The sequence below is a fragment of the Narcine bancroftii genome, chromosome 6, assembly GCF_036971445.1.
Source record: "Narcine bancroftii isolate sNarBan1 chromosome 6, sNarBan1.hap1, whole genome shotgun sequence".
Lineage (NCBI taxonomy): Eukaryota > Metazoa > Chordata > Chondrichthyes > Torpediniformes > Narcinidae > Narcine > Narcine bancroftii.
The window spans coordinates 71900036-71917097 of NC_091474.1; the positions used below are offsets into that span (position 1 = coordinate 71900036).

At 47.0% G+C, this 17062-nt stretch overlaps 1 protein-coding gene and 1 long non-coding RNA gene across 10 annotated transcripts in view; one reads left to right on the top strand and one right to left on the bottom strand.

Annotated features, from left to right (window-relative positions):
* spef1 (sperm flagellar 1) overlaps window positions 1–16946 on the bottom strand; it is a 44323-nt gene extending 27377 nt beyond the window's left edge. For 3 of the 8 annotated variants that reach the window (XM_069885298.1, XM_069885293.1, XM_069885297.1), the window contains exons 1-2: window positions 16737–16945; window positions 3293–3404 (exon numbers count right to left, since the gene is read on the bottom strand). In XM_069885298.1, coding sequence (XP_069741399.1) covers window positions 3293–3404; window positions 16737–16839 — 215 coding nt within the window. In that variant the 5' untranslated portion in view covers window positions 16840–16945. Of the gene's footprint in view, window positions 1–3292; window positions 3405–16736 lie in introns of all 8 variants that reach the window. The other 5 variants (XM_069885300.1, XM_069885301.1, XM_069885294.1 and 2 more) reach the window with 3 other exon arrangements.
* Window positions 1–17062, top strand: part of LOC138736198 (uncharacterized) — a 218824-nt gene that overhangs the window by 158924 nt on the left and 42838 nt on the right. The window lies entirely within an intron of this gene.

The following is a 17062-nucleotide window of genomic DNA, read 5'->3' on the forward strand; positions in this document are numbered from 1 at the left end:
GCACTACCAATAAGTGATAATTCTGCCTCACCTGCAGGGAAAAGAATCTCAAGGTTGTATGTGATGTCATGTATGTACTGACAATAAGTCTGAAATCTAACATTTGCTTAGATTCACCTCACCGGTGATCCCGGAAGTTATGATTGAATAACTTGTCGTCAATTCTGTAACATTCTGAATAGTAATGAATGGGTAAATATAATGCGACAATTCAGGTGATAATCAATAAGGTGTACTGGCACAGAAAGGTTTTACATACACATTTCATGATAACAAAATTTAAATGATACTGTATGGACAATGTCTGTTTCTACATTAGTACTTTTCCAGGGACCGGCAGAACGAAGGAATGATTAGGTCAAAGCAGGACCACACAGAGAGTGACATTGGGTCACTGTGCTGTCCTTGCAGAAGTTGCTGTGCAGTTCCTGATCTAATTCAATTTATTTTCTGTAAGAGCCTGTGGTTATATCTGTACCGAGCTGTGAAAAGAAAGTATTACATTTACATAGTGCCTTTTAAAGAGCTGAAAAGATTCCAAATAATTTTGAAGTCAATGGCATTACTGGTACACCACTCAGTGTTACCCTACAGAGCACTAACTCATTATGGTGCTTTGCTCCTCCAGTCCAAATATCCACCAGAATATACATGCTGTCCTTTAAAAGTACCTCCACTCTGGCTGTCAGGGACCTGCCTGTGGGAAGGGGCTAGAGAAGGAATTTCTGCCTGTGAGAAGGGGATATGAAGGGAATTTCAGGCTGGAATCTTGAATGAACAAAAAGAAGCTGGCCGGACTCAGTGGGTCATTCAGTATCCATAGATTGAAATGGTCAATCAATGTGTTGGATCAGGACACATTAGAGAGCCTGTCTGTGGGAAGTGGATGGACAGGGCCTCAGTTTAATATTCCAGTCAATGATGCAGCATTTAGATCACCATTATTTGTCAGATTTTTTTAGTAAATGGTGTAAGGCACACATCAGGTACAGTACAAACACTGAAACCCTTTCATCTTAAATTTAAAATTTTTAAATTTAGACATACAGTGTGGTAACAGGCCATTTTGGACCATGAGCCCGTGCCACTCATTTACACCTGATTAACCTACTCTCTCCACACACACACAGCACAGGATTCGAACCTGATCGCCAGCGCTGTAACAGCCTTGCTCTAACTGTTATGCTAACCGTGCCACCCTTCACTCATTCCTCTCCACCTCTGATTCCCCCAATTATCTTTGGATCATACATCTCTGGTTTTCCCTTCTTAAAGTCATATGATTATGGACTCCTTGATTTTGGTGACATTGAGTGAGAGATTGTTGTTAATACACCAATCAGCCAAGTATTCAATCTCCCTCCTATATGCTGACACATTGCCCCTTTTTATCCAGCCCACCAAAAAGTGTTTGTCTGGAAAGTCTTATTCACAATTGACAGGTAGTGTCGCTGATAGTACATTGTGTGGGAACGGGGCTAGGCCCATCCTTTGCAATACCTGGGACAGTTAAAACTTAGCACACAGCTTCTCATATGAAGTTCTCTGCTGAGCCCTAGTGTCACCACATCATCATTTGAAGTAGATAACTTGTACCTTGCTATACCTTTGAAATAATGCAGCCATTGTCATTGGGGCCATATGGCCCCCTGAGGGCGACAGCACATTTAAGGGGATCATGGACTGAAATCATATTTTTAAAGTTTTATGTGGTCGATAGGAGAGAAATACAAAAGAAACCAACTAAACTTAACTGCTTCACAGGGAAGAGGGCCCATAAGCTTTGAGCAGAGTCCCAAGGAGTCCAGAGCCAAAATTTATTTCAGATGTTTGGATTATCAGGCAGGAGGAAATGGCTTATTTAAGATTATCAAGCAGTCAACAATAAAATGGGGAAGAAAGATGTAGGTTCGAATAAAATGTTCCAGATTTAGGCCTTGGGTAGCTGAAAATGCAGATACTGATGTTGGTCTGCTGAGCTATCTGCCATTCAGTTTTGCAATCAGCTGATGAGTAACTTTCCACATGGTGTATCACACTCGTATGCATTTCAGAGCCCAAGAATCACACTCACAACTTCTTCCAAGGGAGGTCAATTGCTCAACCCCCCCCCCCCCCCCCCACTGCTGTTGCTTGGCCTACCAAGTTCCATAGTGTCTTGCAGACTTTCATGTTTCACTCCTCCAGCAGATTGTTTTGTGTTCCACAATCCTGAAACACACAAAAATGGTGGCACTGCTGGAGCTGCTGTAACGGCAGCACTGCCGCTGGTGCAGACACACAGTGCTCCCCCGTGGGTTTCAACCGCCCAGTCCAACTGCCATCAGCTCTGTACAGGCTTTAAACGGCTTGCGAAAGGAGATGATGGTGGTTTTATTTTAAAATCCCACGACCACGGGGTCTGGGTCCAAGATGACAGCGCCTGTGATGGCAGCAGCCACAAGGGGTTACAGACTCCAGGGAAGCAGGGAACTGACATAGGGCACCAGAAAATGGTGAGACCACATGCCCATTTGAGAAGGAGAAGCAGAGGAGATGACCCACAGGACAGTGACCACAGCAGCAAACCAGAGAGGGGCACTGAGGCTGAAGTACGCACAAGCAATGGGCTGTTGATGACTGGAGGAGAGGAAGTCACGAAGGCAGTGGACTGCTGGAGACTGGTTGAAGGGGCACCAGGTATTTGAACCGAGATGCAAGAAGGTGCTGGAGGCTTCCTGGTTGTGTTCGAGTTCGAGTTGCTGATGGTTTGGATTGAAGGCTGTGTGGATGCGGCAGAAGCTGTGGAAGAGCTGAAGGCAAATCCATGGACATTCAGCTACTCTGGGGAGAACTTTCTTTTGTTTCTCTTTCTCTGGCTGTAAGGGCACAGGGAAATTTCTGATGATAACAAATCTTTGTCTTTGAAATTTCACGTAATATCACATTTTCTGTTTTATTACATGACAATAAAATAATCTTGAATCTTGAAAGCCAAGATCACAGGATCAACTCCAGTTTCCTGAGGCTACCTGTGCAATGTAGTCATTCACTCTTGAATCATTATACTCCAGAGCTATCAGTGAGCAATTGAAGGAAGGCCAACAAAATAGTGATTTTATCACAATGTGGTTTTGTTAAATATTTATTAATGAAAATGATTTACAGTGGGTGGGAAATTCTGCCACCACTGATTCCAAATGACTTTTCTTTTACTTGTGTGTGTTCAATTGGAAAGGACAAAATGGGGCTCTTCTGCAATGCAAAGCTTGTTTGTAGCAGATAGTGACGTGCTAATTATCAATGCACTTGCCTGTTCAATAACTGCCAGTTACTCAGTTTTTGCTGGGTAGAGTTTGCTGGAATATAGTTGTGCATATCTACCAGTTTGGGCAAAAAGTGCTTCACTACTTCAGCAACCATAACTGTAGAGAAAAAAATGAAAATCAACTGATAGTTTTTTGATTCCGAACAATTAACACACAGCTAGTTTCATTGTTAACAGTCACATCTGTATGAATCCATTTCTTTGCCCTGAATATGGGTGGTTAATAGGGCTGATTGTATTGGACAACAAATTTTTCAACAAGTTTGCTTCCTGAAAAAAATTGGGATTGATAGGCAACTTCAAGCTGAACACAAAGATAATTTCAGATTTGCTGTATCACGTAGGAAATTGGAGAAATATTAAATTAACTTTTCTTGAATTTAGCATGTTCAATCGCATCATGATATGACCATATAACAATTAAAACACAGAAACAGGCCATCTCAGCCCTTCTAGTCCGCACCGAACCAAGTACTTTCCTCTTGCCCCACCGACTGCACCTTGCCCATAACCCTCCATTCCCCTTCCCATCCATAGACCTATCCAATTTTTCCTTAAATGACAAAATGGACCCTGCCGCCACAGCTTCTCCCGGAAGCTCATTCCATACAGCCACCACTCTCTGAGTGTAGAAGTTCCTCCTCATTTTACATCTAAACTTTTGCCCTTTAACTCTTAACCTCTTGTTTCAATCTCTCCTACCCTCAAGGGGTAAAACCCTATACACGTCAACTCTATCTATCCTCCTCATAATCTTAAATATTTCTGTCAAATCCCCCCTCAACCTTATATGCTCCAAGGAATAAAGACATAATCTGCTCAATATCTAGATTCTGAAACCCAGGTAACATTTTCGTAATTCTTCTCTGCACTCTCTCTACCTTGTTAATATCCTTCCTATAATTTGGTGACCAGAACTGCACACAGTATTCCAAATTTGGCCTCACCATCACCTCCCAACTCCTGTATTCTAAGCTTTGATTTATAAAGGCCAGCATATTAAAAGCCCTCTTCACCACCCTATCCTCATGATATTCTACCGTCAGGGAACGATGAACCGTTATTTCTAGATCTTTCTGCTTCACTGCATTCTCAATGCCCTCTGTAACGGATTATAGATATGTTTTTGGGAGATAAATTGGGGAAGATTTTTTAGTGTAGGACACATAAAAACACTTTAAAACAGATCTTATTTAAAATACTGGAGCTCTGCTCATGCTAGACAGGCCAGCTCCAAGAGTCTTTGCAAAAGCTTTGGAGAGTACCCGAGACTTCACTAATGGATTGTTGTTTACAAAAAGGCAACAGATGAAAGAACTCATCAGAGCCGCAGGCTGTCTGGAGCGGAACTTGCTGTTCTAAGAGGGTCATGTGGTTTTGCAAGCAGAGAGAGAAAAACAGGCTTTTTATCTGTGAGAGAGAGAGAATTCAGTTCTGCAGTGCTACAGTCAGCAGCAGCTGGGACTGGAACAGGACAAGCAGGAAAGCTTGTGGAAAAACCCCATTTGGAAGATGAGTTGTGACTGTTTAGTTCAGCCTGGTCAAAGTCCTTGTGGTTCATGCAAGAGGAGAGGACTGGCTGCCTAATGTTTCACTTGAAATAGGAGAAACAAAAAGGAACTCTGTGGTGAAAGAAGGAGGTTATCATCTGGAAAACCTTGATGGGGAAAGTTTCTTCGGCAAGACATTGAAGTAGCTGGTTACAAGGAATCAGCTGTGGGTTTCCAGTGAACAACAAATCTCTCTCTGAAAACCGACAAAAACCTTCCTGAGCGGTAACCATTTACCTTTCAAGCACCAAAGTCCAGTGAACTTCATAAATGTTAAATTCTGTGCACAGTATAAGAATTGTCTGCAACCAGTGAACGTGGAGGAATGAGAAGTGAGATTGGATTGTGAATCAAAGAACTTTTCTGAGCTTATACACACATTACATACACGTGCGCTTAGAATTAGAAGGGAGTTAAATTAGGTTAGTTAATAGTGATAAGTTAAAGTGTGATTCTGTTTTCATATTTAAAGATAATTAAAAGGAACTTTTGTTTAAGTAATCATTTGTCTTGGTGAATATCTATTGCTGCTGGGTTTATGGGTCCTCTGGGCTTGTAAAACTTCCCATTTACTACGTATGTTCTGTTTTGATTATCCCTTCCAAAATGAAGCACTTCACACTTCTCAGCATTAAACTCCATCTGCCATCTTTCAGCCCTCTCTTCTAAGCAGTCCAAATCCTTTTGCAATCTTTGAAAACCTTCTTCATTATCCACAATTCCACCTATATTAGTTTCATCTGCATATTTACTTATCCAATATACCACCCCATCATCCAGATCATTAATTTAAATGACAAACGGCAAGGGACCCAATACAGAAACCTGAGGCACACCACTTGTTACTGGCCTCTAGCCTGACAAACAGTTATCCACTATGACTCTCTGGTATCTCCCTTCCAGTCACTGTTGAATCCATTTGACTATCTCAAAGTTAATACCTCGCGCTTTACCTTCCTAACTAACCTTCCATTAGGAACCTTATCGAAGGCCTTACTGAAGTCCATAGAGACAACATCCACTGCTTTCCCTTCATCTACATGCTGACCTTTTGGATTAGTTCAACTGACCCAAAAATGTTTTCCCATTGATTTTTGTTTGTACACAACATCTGATGCCTCTTGCGTCAGTGTCCAACAATAGGCTTTGTTAATAAGTGCAGTCATGCTGCATCTTTGAGCTTTAAGCGTATACTCGCCACAAATGTAACAGAATGTATCGCAGCTGTTGTGGCATTGACAGACATTTCTGTTGTATTGAATCTTGCTGAATACAATAAAGCTATTTTTAACTACACGCAATATGCTATTGCCTGAAGGAAGTACATCAATACGTTCAATCTATAATCAATGTAATGCACAGCATCAGTATATTTATAGCCTGTCTGCATCTATCCTGACTTAGTGTGACCTGGCCTAAGACAACATTTGCATAGCACCTGCAATAATTCATGCCCAGGTGTGCTTGCTTTGTTGTCAATATACTAGTTGAATTAAAATATGACAGAAAAATCAGAAAAATAGGTTATATCTAATAAAAAACAGTATGTGAAAGGAAATATTTAAGGTGATATTCTTGATTAGCAGCCCAAAATCCATATAATACACCCAAAAGAGTTCATGAAACAAAATTTTCATTGTCCGGTGTTACCTAATTTTCACAGCTATTAATAACTTTCCAAACAGTAGCCAATAGGCAAGACTCCATGTCATCAACACACTCATATCCACCTATGATCTCTTGCCTGTACTCCTCCCCAACCCCTTCTTTCCTCCTTTTCTCATCTCCTCCCCCCCACCACCTTTTCACTCAGGCACCTGCCTTTTTACTCAGGCACCTGCCTGCTTTTTGCTCGCATCTTTACGAAGGGCGCAGGCCAGAAACATTGGTTATATGTATAGACACTGTGTGACCTGCTGGGTTTCTCCAGCACTTTTGTGTATTGCACTACAATCCCATCATCTGCAGACTTTCATCTTGTATTTGTCAAATGCCAATCATTTAAACCTAATGCTCGGCTATAAAATGTAATTAGATGGCTAATTGAAGGATAGTCTTTATCTCAGCTTGCAGGGACACCAAGGCTGACACAGGAGCTAAAGGTCATTATGTATTTATGTGTTAGAATGTGGGCATCCTCAACATGCCTGGTAGTTTTTGGATATAGCTAGTTGCTATTGAAGTGAAGGGCATGAATAGCCATTCAGAAGGTATTTAAAAGTCAACCACTTTGTGGGTCTGCAGTCTCAAACAGGCCAGATCAGCCAAGGAAGGTGGATCCTACTGAAGGTTACCCCTGAACCAGATAGGTTTTATGACAATCTAGTGGATTTTTTTGTGATCATCAGCAGAAGTGATTAGCAATTTTTAGGTTACATATTCTGAGCTGAGTTTATATATAATTTTTGAGTTGTGAAATCAGCTATACACAGAATCTTCACAAAACAGCATTTACTTCATCATGAATGTTGCTGGGATATTCAGTGGCATTTTACAAATGTCTAGATGTCTAGAACTGAAAAATGCCACTGGACTCTTCTCAAACCTTGAGTGGGTATTTAGATCGGCGGTCAGATAGCATTCCAATGTAGCCATTTATAACAATTCTACACTGCACTTTACCACCATCGCTCCTGCTATTGTTATCAGGAGGGACAGACAGTCAGGAACTTTCATATGGTTAACATGGAGTTACAGTTTTAGTGAAAGTAAAGGCTGAGGAAGAAAGATAGAAGATGTTGATGAGAGCTATTTTAGCAGTTTCAAGTCTATTTTAAAATAAACAATGGGAACATTTGGACAACAAGTTTCATTTGGATTAGTTCAGTCATTTTGTTTTAAATCATGATCTATTTTTTCCTACCTTTCCCTGAACTGAAATGGCGAGCAAATTAGGGCGGCATAATTAGCGCAATGCCTTTACAGCACCAGTGATTGGGACTGGGGTTCAAATCCTGTGCTGTAAGGAGTTTGTACATTCTCACCGGCACTGCATGGGTTTTCCCTGGGGGGCTCCAGTTTCCTCCCACTGTTCAAAAACGTATAGGGCATGTAATTTAATTGGGTGTAAATTGGGAGGCATGGGCAAAAATGGCTGTATGTCTAAACAAAAAAAATTGAAGTAAAACATCAGGGATGATTTTGTTAACTGTAATCTTTGGGCATATTTAGGTGAGAACAATAATTTGTGCACTTACTGCTGTCTCTGCCTGTCAGTGTATCCTGAGTCAGTTTATTTCAGTTTGAGAAACAAAAGGAGCAATTCAATTGGGCAAAGAGGACATGGTTGGCATGGAGGCAATTCTAACCCTCAATACCAAGTGTCTGTGTGTGGAGCCAGGAATGGGCCAGGCTGTAGTGCTACCATTCCCAGCATTTGGTCAGGTTGACCTTTGAATGATTGGAAGTCCAAAGGAACAATTAATCTTCTTGGTTGCTGGTATAAACAACCTGGGAGAAAATTCCCAAGAACATTAAGCAAGGTTATTGTCATATGCTGTGTATGATATAGAGAAAGGCACCATTCAAAACAGTGCAAGGGCATCATCTTTTATTAATGAGGTAACAGTTTAAGAGGCTGATAACAACAGGAAAGAGGGCTGTTCTTTAAAATGGTAGTTCACATTTTCAAGCTCATGGATCTTCTGCCCAATGGAAAGGGGGGAAGAGTGCACCCACAATGGGATGGGATCAGCAAACTCTTAAGACCTGGGGGACAATAACCTACTGTGTAATTGGATCATAGATTTCCTCTCCTCCACAATCAGTGAGGATTGATAAGAACATCTCCTCCACAAACTCCATCCACATCAGAGCACCATAGAGCTGTATTTATTCTTAGTCCCCTGCTCTACTTACTACACACCGACGACTGTGGGGCTCGGTTCGACAACACCGTCTACAAATTTGCTGATGGTACCATGGTCGTGGGTGTAGGAGGGGGATTAAAAACTTGGCTGAATGGTGCACCAATAACAATCTCACACTCAATGTCACCAAAAGCAAGGACCTGAGTGTTGACTTCAGGAAGATAAAACCAGAGGCGTACGATCCAGTGATCACTGGGGGAATCAGAGGTGGAGAGGGTGAGTCAATTTAAGTTCTTGGGAGTCACTATCTCAAAGGATCTTTCCTGGACCCAACACACTAATAGCATTGTGAAGGAGGCACGTCAGAACCTCTACTTCCTCAGGAGTTTGTGGAAGTTTGGTGTGTGTTACGAGCCCAGAGGACCCCAAAACTCAGCAGCAATAGATATTCACCAAGACAAATGGTTACTTCAACAAAAGTTGCTTTTAATTATCTTTAAATATGAAAACAGAATAAACTTTAACTTATCACTATTAACTAACCTAATTTATCTCCCTTCTAATTCTAAGCGCACGTGTATGTAACGTGTGTGTAAGTTCTGAAAAGTTCTTTGGTTTCTCCAAGTTCACTGGTTGCAGGCACTTCTTATACTGTGCACAGAATTTAACATTTATAAAGTTCACCAGACTTTGGTGCTGGAAAGGTAAATGGTTACTACTCAGGAAGGTTCTTGTCAGTTTTCAGAGAGAGATTTGTTGTTCCAGGACATCCACAACTGATCCCTTTTTAATCAGCCACTCCAGTGTCTTGCTGACAAAACTTGCCCCCTTCAAAGGTTTTCCAGATGATAACCTCTTTCTTTCATGTCACCATGGAGTGCTTTTATGTTTCTCTTATTGCAAGTGAAACATTAGACAGCCAGTCCTCTCCTCTTACATGAACCACAAGAGCTTTCACCAGGCTGAACAAAGCATTTACAAACCTGTTTTCCAAATGGGGCTTTCCACAAGCTTGCCAGCTTGTCCTGTTCCAGTCCCAGCTGCTGCTGCTGACTGTAAAACTGCTGAACTGATCTGTGTGTGTGTGGTGCACTGTTAGCCAGAATCAGACACACACAAAGATAAAGACTGTACAACAGGCTTTAATCCAAAAAGACTTCCACAGAGCCAGGCTGGCTGTGGCTGCAGCAACTCTGAGTAAAGCCTTGGGAGGCCGGTGCAGGCTTATATCCCGGAGGGTGATTGACAGGCGACCAGGTGGGGCTTGATCCATTCAAGCCGACTGATTGACAGCCAGCCAGGTGTCGTCCTGTCCCCTTACACTCCTGCAGGTACAGAGGTTGCCCCCTGCAGTAGGCTGGTGGTGTACCACCACATTCATCCCCTTCTTCAAAATTGTCCCGGGGTTGGGGGGGGGGGGGGGGCAGTAACAAGGAATCGCACCCACTATGTACATACAATATTTACAGGTTGAGACGATCCGGCGGCTGCCAGGGTCTCTGTGACCGTCGTAGGACTGGCTCCTGGTCACAGGTGAAGTGGGAGGGCTGGTGGCAGGGGTGTGTGTGGCTGGTGTGGTGCCGCGCGGAGGGGTGGCCAGGGTCATCTTGGATGGGTGGGGGGGGCAGGTTCGTCTCCTAAAGTTGAACCGGGCCCCTGGTGGTCAAGGGGGCCCTGCATGCCCCATAGCTGCCTGGGGACAGGGATGTATGCCCGGTCAGCATCATCCTGGGTTGGAGGGTAGTGTGGTGTGGTGGGTACTCCTGCTGGTGACAGGTCCCTGGTTGAGACGGTGTCCTCCCTGCCACTGCCGAATCTAATGTAAGCGTAGTTATGGTTTGAATGAAGGAAGAAATCCTGCTCTACCAGGGCTTCGGCCTTGAATGTCCGTACATGCTTACGCAGAAGCACCGGTCTCGGGGATGTGAGCCATGCCGGGAGTAACATTCCAGTCGCTGACCTCCTGGGGAATGAGAACAGACATTTGTGAGGGGTCTCGTTGGTAGCCGTGCACAGCAGTGACCGAATGACATGGAGCGGCTCAGGTAGGGCATCCTGCCAGTACTCAACAGCCCACCCTTTTGACCTGAGAGCCAGGAGGACTGCCTTCCAGACCACCCCATTCTCGCATTCCACTTGCCCGTTGCCTCTCAGGTTATAGCTTGTCGTGTGACTGGTCGCGATCCCCCTTGCCGTCAGGTACTGGCGCAGCTCGTCACTCATGAAACTAGATCCAAGGTCGCTGTGGATGAAGGTGGGGTAGCCAAACATGGTGAAAATCTGCCCCAAGGCCCTGATGACAGTGGCCGTGGAGGTGTCCGGACAAGGGATGGCGAAAGGGAAGCGTGAGTACTCATCCACTACCGCGAGGAAGTAGACGTTTCGATTCGTGGAAGGCAGGGGCCCTTTGAAGTCCATGCCGAGATGCTCGAAAGGCTGAGTAGCCTTTACAACGTGGGCCTGGGGGGGGGGGGGGCGGCGGAAGAAGCGGGGTTTACACTCCGCATGGCCTCGGTCATGTCCCTGACATCCCTGATGGTGAATGGCAGATTTTGGGACTTAACGAAATGGTACAACCGGGTGACGCCCAGATGGCAGAGGGACTCATGCAATGCCTGCAACCTGTCGTCATGCATAGACATGCAGGGGCGAGAGAGGGCATCAGAGGAGTCATTAAACTTCCTGGGGTGGTACTGAATGTCGTAGCTGTAGGTTGCTAACTTGACTCTCCAGCGCAGGATCTTGTCGTTCTTGATCTTGCTCTTGTGGCATGAACGCCACGGTCTGCTGGTCTGTGAGGAGCATGAATCTCCTGCCGGCCAGGTAGTGGCGCCAGTGGTGGACTGCTTCCACAATCGCCTGGGCTTCCTTTTCCATGGAGTCCCGGAGAAGGCAGCGATGGGGCGCCCCCCCTTGTTTGAGGGTAGCAGCAAGGTCCACCTCGGAGGCATCACTCTCCACCTGAAAGGAGGAGTCCTCATCCACAGCCTGCATCGTGGCGTCTGTGATGTCTTGCCTGATGCGGGTGAAGGCTGCCTGCACCTCAGGTGGGAGAAGAAAACTTGTGGCTTGGGCCAGTGGGCGGACCTTCTCCAAGAACCGAGGGACCCACTGCAAATAATAAGAAAATAGGCCTAGGCACCTGTGGAGGGCCTTTAGCGATGGGGGGGGTGGAAGAGTAACTCCATTAATGGGCACATCCTTTCCGGATCTGGCCACGATGTACCCCAGGATGGTGAGGCGGGTGGTGCTGAACACACACTTCTTGATGTAAGTGAGGTTCAGCTCCGTGGCCGTCTGGAGGAATTTTTCAAAGTTAGCGTCGTGGTCGTGCTGGTCACGGCCGTGGGTAGTGACGCTATCCAGATATGGGAATGTCGCCTTCAGCTTGTGCCAGTCTACCATGCAATCCATCATCCACTGGAAGACGGATACCAGTTCATGACCTCAAAAGGAACCCGGCGAAAATGGTACAGACGTCCGTCCGCCTCAAAGGCAGTGTAGAGCTTGTCCTTCAGGTGGATAGGGATTTGGCGATACGCAGGCTTCAGGTCAATCGTGGAGAAAACCCGGTAGCAGGCTATCTTATTGACCATGTCTGCGATCCTTGGCAGGGGGTAGGCATGTAGCTGGGTGTACCGATTAATGGTCTGACTGTAATCCATGACCATCCTTGGCTTACTTCCCCCTTTGACCACCAGCACTTGGGCTCTCCAAGGGCCGTTACTGGGCTCTATAACGCCTTCCGCCAGGAGTCGCCGCACCTCCGCCTTGATGAAGTCCCAGTCTGCGGCGCAATAGCATCTACTTCTGGCAACGATCGGCTTGCAGCATAGTGCAAGATGTGGGAAGAGCGCCGGTGGGATGATGTGCAGTGTGGAGAGGCTGCAGATTGGCCGGGGCTGGTAAGTTGGCGTGGTGTGCAATGTGAGTGGAGGTTGGGGCCCCCCCGAAGGCAAAGGTGACACTCTGCAGGTGGCACTGGATATCCAGGTCCAGGAGGAATGGTGCTCAGAGTTTGGGCATGATCAGGAGCCTAAATCCTGTGTTATTCTCCCCTCCCAACATTATGTCTACAGTGCAGTGCCCGAGGGTACCAACAGTCTTATCCTTGGCAGCGAGGGCGATCGAGCAGGTGGTGGGGTGGAATTTTAACCTTGGGGAGTGGGCCATGCTCGGGTGAATGAAGCTCTCGATGCTGCCACTGTCGAACAGGCACTTTGTTACCTGCCTGTTGACTCGCACGTCCTTCATTAAGCACCCGAGGTCATGGGGGATGTCCCTGGTCAGTGTGGTGGCAACCAGGACCGTCTCAGAGACAGAGTCGTCGCTATCCGGAGGAATGGGGAGCGCCAACAGGGCAACCTGGTCATCGCCCGTGTTGACCATGTCGACATCGGTCATGAGGTGCTGCGTGCGGTAGCCAATGGCCTCCGGAGGCGTGGGGAGCGTCGGTAGGGTGGCCTGGTCATCGCCCATGCTGACCACGTTGCCGTTGGTCGCTGGGTGTGGCGTGCGACAGCTGATGGTACCCGGAGGCGTGGGGAATGTCAGTAGCGCGGCTTGGTTATCGCCCATGTTGACCACTTCGTTCTCAGCTTCATTGGGGCCCTTCCATGTTGGTCGCTGCCTGGCCCAAGATGGCGGCGGCATGTAGGGGGGCCACTGCGTGGCTCGCCTCCTTCCCCAGCCATGTCCACTGCGCCAGGGGAAGTGATATTATCATGGCCAGCGGCAGTGACGTCATTTACATCAGCCGGAAGTGACCACGTCGTGAGCCGGAAGTGACTTCACGTCGTGAGCCGGAAGTGACTTCACGTCGTGAGCCGGAAGTGACTTCACGTCGTGAGCCGGAAGTGACTTCACGTCGTGAGCCGGAAGTGACTTCACGTCGTGAGCCGGAAGTGCCGTCGCTGTAGTTCTCAGCGAGCATCGATGGCAAGGGCAGGGGCTGGTGCAGATGTGTGGGGCACACACTGCAACGGTCGCTGGTGGGGTCGGATGCTGCACGATCGAAGTCGGGGAAGGCGGAAGTCATCGTGGGAACAATGGCGCCGCCCGGCATCTGGACATGGGGGGGTCCGCAGAAGTCATCGTGGGAACAATGGCGCCGCCCGGCACGCGCACATGGGGGGGGGGGGTCCACGGGGGAGGTCATAGAGGGCTGCTGAGCTGCCGGCAGGTTTAGAGAGGCACGCTTTTGCAAAGTGGCCTTTCTTGCCGCGTCGGAAACAATGCTGTTTCCTAGCTGGGCAGTTTTGGCACGATCGTTGATTTTACCCACACCAGGACCCACAGTACTTACAGGGGCGCCGGGCGCCTGTTGCAGTGATGTTCTCCTCCCCAGCTCGGCCTTGGGCTGAAGCTGCAGTGTGAGAGGGCCATGAGGAAGCCTAGGGGAACCTGGAATCGAAGGCTTCGATGTGCAGGGCTGCTGCTTCCAGGGTTTGGACCACTTCCACAGTCCTGGTTAGGGTATAGATGTGGTCTTCCAGCAGCTTCTGCCGGATGGCCCTCGAGCGTAGCCCTTGGACGAAGGCATCCCAGATCAGCCTCTCGACCTCCTCTGCACCTACCCTGGGTTCAGCCAGACACAGTTGGGCCAACTCTTACAAGTGTCCCAGGTAAGACTCAGTCATCTCCCCGGGTTTCTGGACTCAGGTGTTGAGGAGGTATCTTGCACAGACTGCATTCATGGGGGGCTTGTAAAGTGTAAAAGTCCATTGCGCTCCTGTACGTGGAGCAGCCTTTGGTTACCTGGAAGACGCAGGGACCCAGCTTTGACCGGAGTAGGACTCCAATCGGAGTCCAGGATGTCACCCTTGTGTGCCTCGATGATTGTCTTGACCGCGTGCTGCCAGATCTCGAAGCATGCCTGGCTTTCGGGTGGCATGGATCGACCTCGAAGCTCCCTGCACACAGGAGTTTTTCCATAGCTGCCGTGGAAAAATTTTGTGGATTAAATTGTGGTGCACTGTTAACCAGAATCAGACACACACAAAGATAAAGACTGTTCAACAGGCTTTAATCCACAAAGACTTCCATAGAGTCAGGGTGGCTGTGGCTGCAGCAACTCTGAGTGAGGCCTCGGGAGGCTGGCGCAGGCTTATATCCTGGAAGATGATTGACACCCAACTGGGTGGTGCTTGATCCCTTCAGGCCAACTGATTGATAGCCGGCCAGGTGTTATCCTGTCCCCTTACACTCCCTGCAGTAGGCTGGTGGTGTACCACCACAGTGTGTGTTTTTCTCTCTCTCTGAGAGAAAGCCTGTTTGACTCTCTCTGCTTGCAAAACCACATGACCCTCTTATAACAACAAGTTCTCTTCCAGACAATCTGCGGCTCCAACATGATCTTTCATCTGTTGCCTTTTATAAGCAACAATCCATTAGTGAAGTCTCTTGAGCACTCTCCAAAGCTCTTGCAAAGGCTGTGAGGCCGACATGCCTAGCAATAGCAGAGCTCCAGTATTTCTGTTTTAAAGTGTTTGTATGTAACCTACTCTAACAAACCTTTCCCAATTTATCTCCCAAAAACATATCTCTATACTCAGTCACATGTGACACATTGGAAAGCTTGGCAAATTTCTACATAGGGGTGGAAGGTGTGCTGGCTGTCTGCAACACGGTCTGGGTCACCAATAACCCCAAGCAGAAAGTCCTGCAAAAGGTAGCGGACACAGCCAGGGCATTACAGGCAAAACCCTCCCCACTATCGAGAACGTCTACAAGGAACGCTGCCATTGGAGAGCAGCAGCAATCGTCAAGAATCCACATCATCCAGCACATGCTCTGTTCTCACTGCTACCATCGGGAATGAGATCTAGGAGCCACAAGACTTGCACCACTAAGTTCAGGAACAGCTGCTACCCCTCCACCATTAGACTCCTCAACAATAAACTCAATCAGGGACTCTTACTTTCAGGAGTCTTACTTTTGTATTGTTTTCTCTCTGTATTGCAATTTGTTTACATTTCTTTATTTGTTTACACGTGTACGTTGTGTAGAGACTTTTTTGCACTATCAATAGCACGATTACATCATTAAAAAACACTATTTGGCTCTCTACCAGTGCATTTGTAACATTTTATTGGTTAGCCATTTGAATTTATGGAATTTTAGGAAAAAGATATTGCTGTTGAAGACAAAATAACTGTCATCTAATCCAAACAGTGCTCTGCAAAATTGTTCATGTTGCAGAATGTTAATTCCACCTCACTGCCCCATCACATGTACTGGGAGTGCAACCCAGATTCCACTGAAGTTGAGTGCAGTTAATGCCAAGGTTTGGTTGTGATGGACTGCGGCCAAGGCTCCAGCACTCTGGAAACCCCCAAACTGAAGCTTAGATCACCCCAGGGGTGCCAATTGTGCTGAATGTTACAAATGTGCCAACACGACTATGGTTAGATGCAGTTACATAGAATGTTGAATTTTGCTCTGTTCTGTTCTCATCCCACTGCTTCTTCTCTTCCCTTTACTTGTGATCTCTGACCCTCCCTTCAGTTGAACTTTAGAGTGCTGATCATGGTTCATCATTGCTTATAAAATGTTTTACATAATCCCTTACTAACCAGACAGCATAGGATGCCATCGCCATTCTATGGTTAGAAAGGGATTACTTAAAGGGATTGAGAGAAAAAAATTGGAGAGTTCTGGACTGGGTGCAGGTCAGTGGAGCTAGAAGAATGACAGTTTGGCAAAGACTCGAAGGGCTGAATGGCCTGTTTCCTGTGCTGTCGTTTTCTATGGTTTGCGAACCACTAGTATAGAATCAAAGGTGGAGATGCCAGGATGCCATCTCTGCTCCCGGGCTAATATTTATCATTTCCTCTCTGCCTTGACTGGATTGAGAGACACAACGCGGAAACGGGCCGGCTCTGCTTCCACTCATTTCCACCCCATATCTCCCACTCCCTTAAAACCAGCCCGGGGCACGATGGGGTTATTGAAGGTGAACTGTGAGTGGGACCGCTGACAACTCCATGAAGAGTTGGTGAAGACTTGGCTGCAGCGAGGCCTTCCTTCCACGGGCTTCTCGCCCCCCCGCCCGCCCCCCGCGCATCGTACCCCCGTCGCTGAAGTCTCGGGCGACGTTCCTCTTGGGCTTCGACAGCGGGATCTGGTCGATCCAGGCATACAGCTCCTGCAGCGCGTCCTGGCTCAGCTTCATGCTGGGTACTCCGACCGAACGCGCGGCTTAATCGTGCCGCGTTGCTGTCGGCACTACCGCCTCCGTCTGTTGAGTGCTCCGTTGCCTGGTTACGGCGGGGCGGCACCACATCTACGGCGTGCGAGGAGGAACAGGAGGCAGCGCCTTTCTGCCCAGGTCGAAACCTCCAGCTTCGCTTTACATGTCTCTCTGCAGTTTGCAGGATTTTAATCAGCTTTCGTAG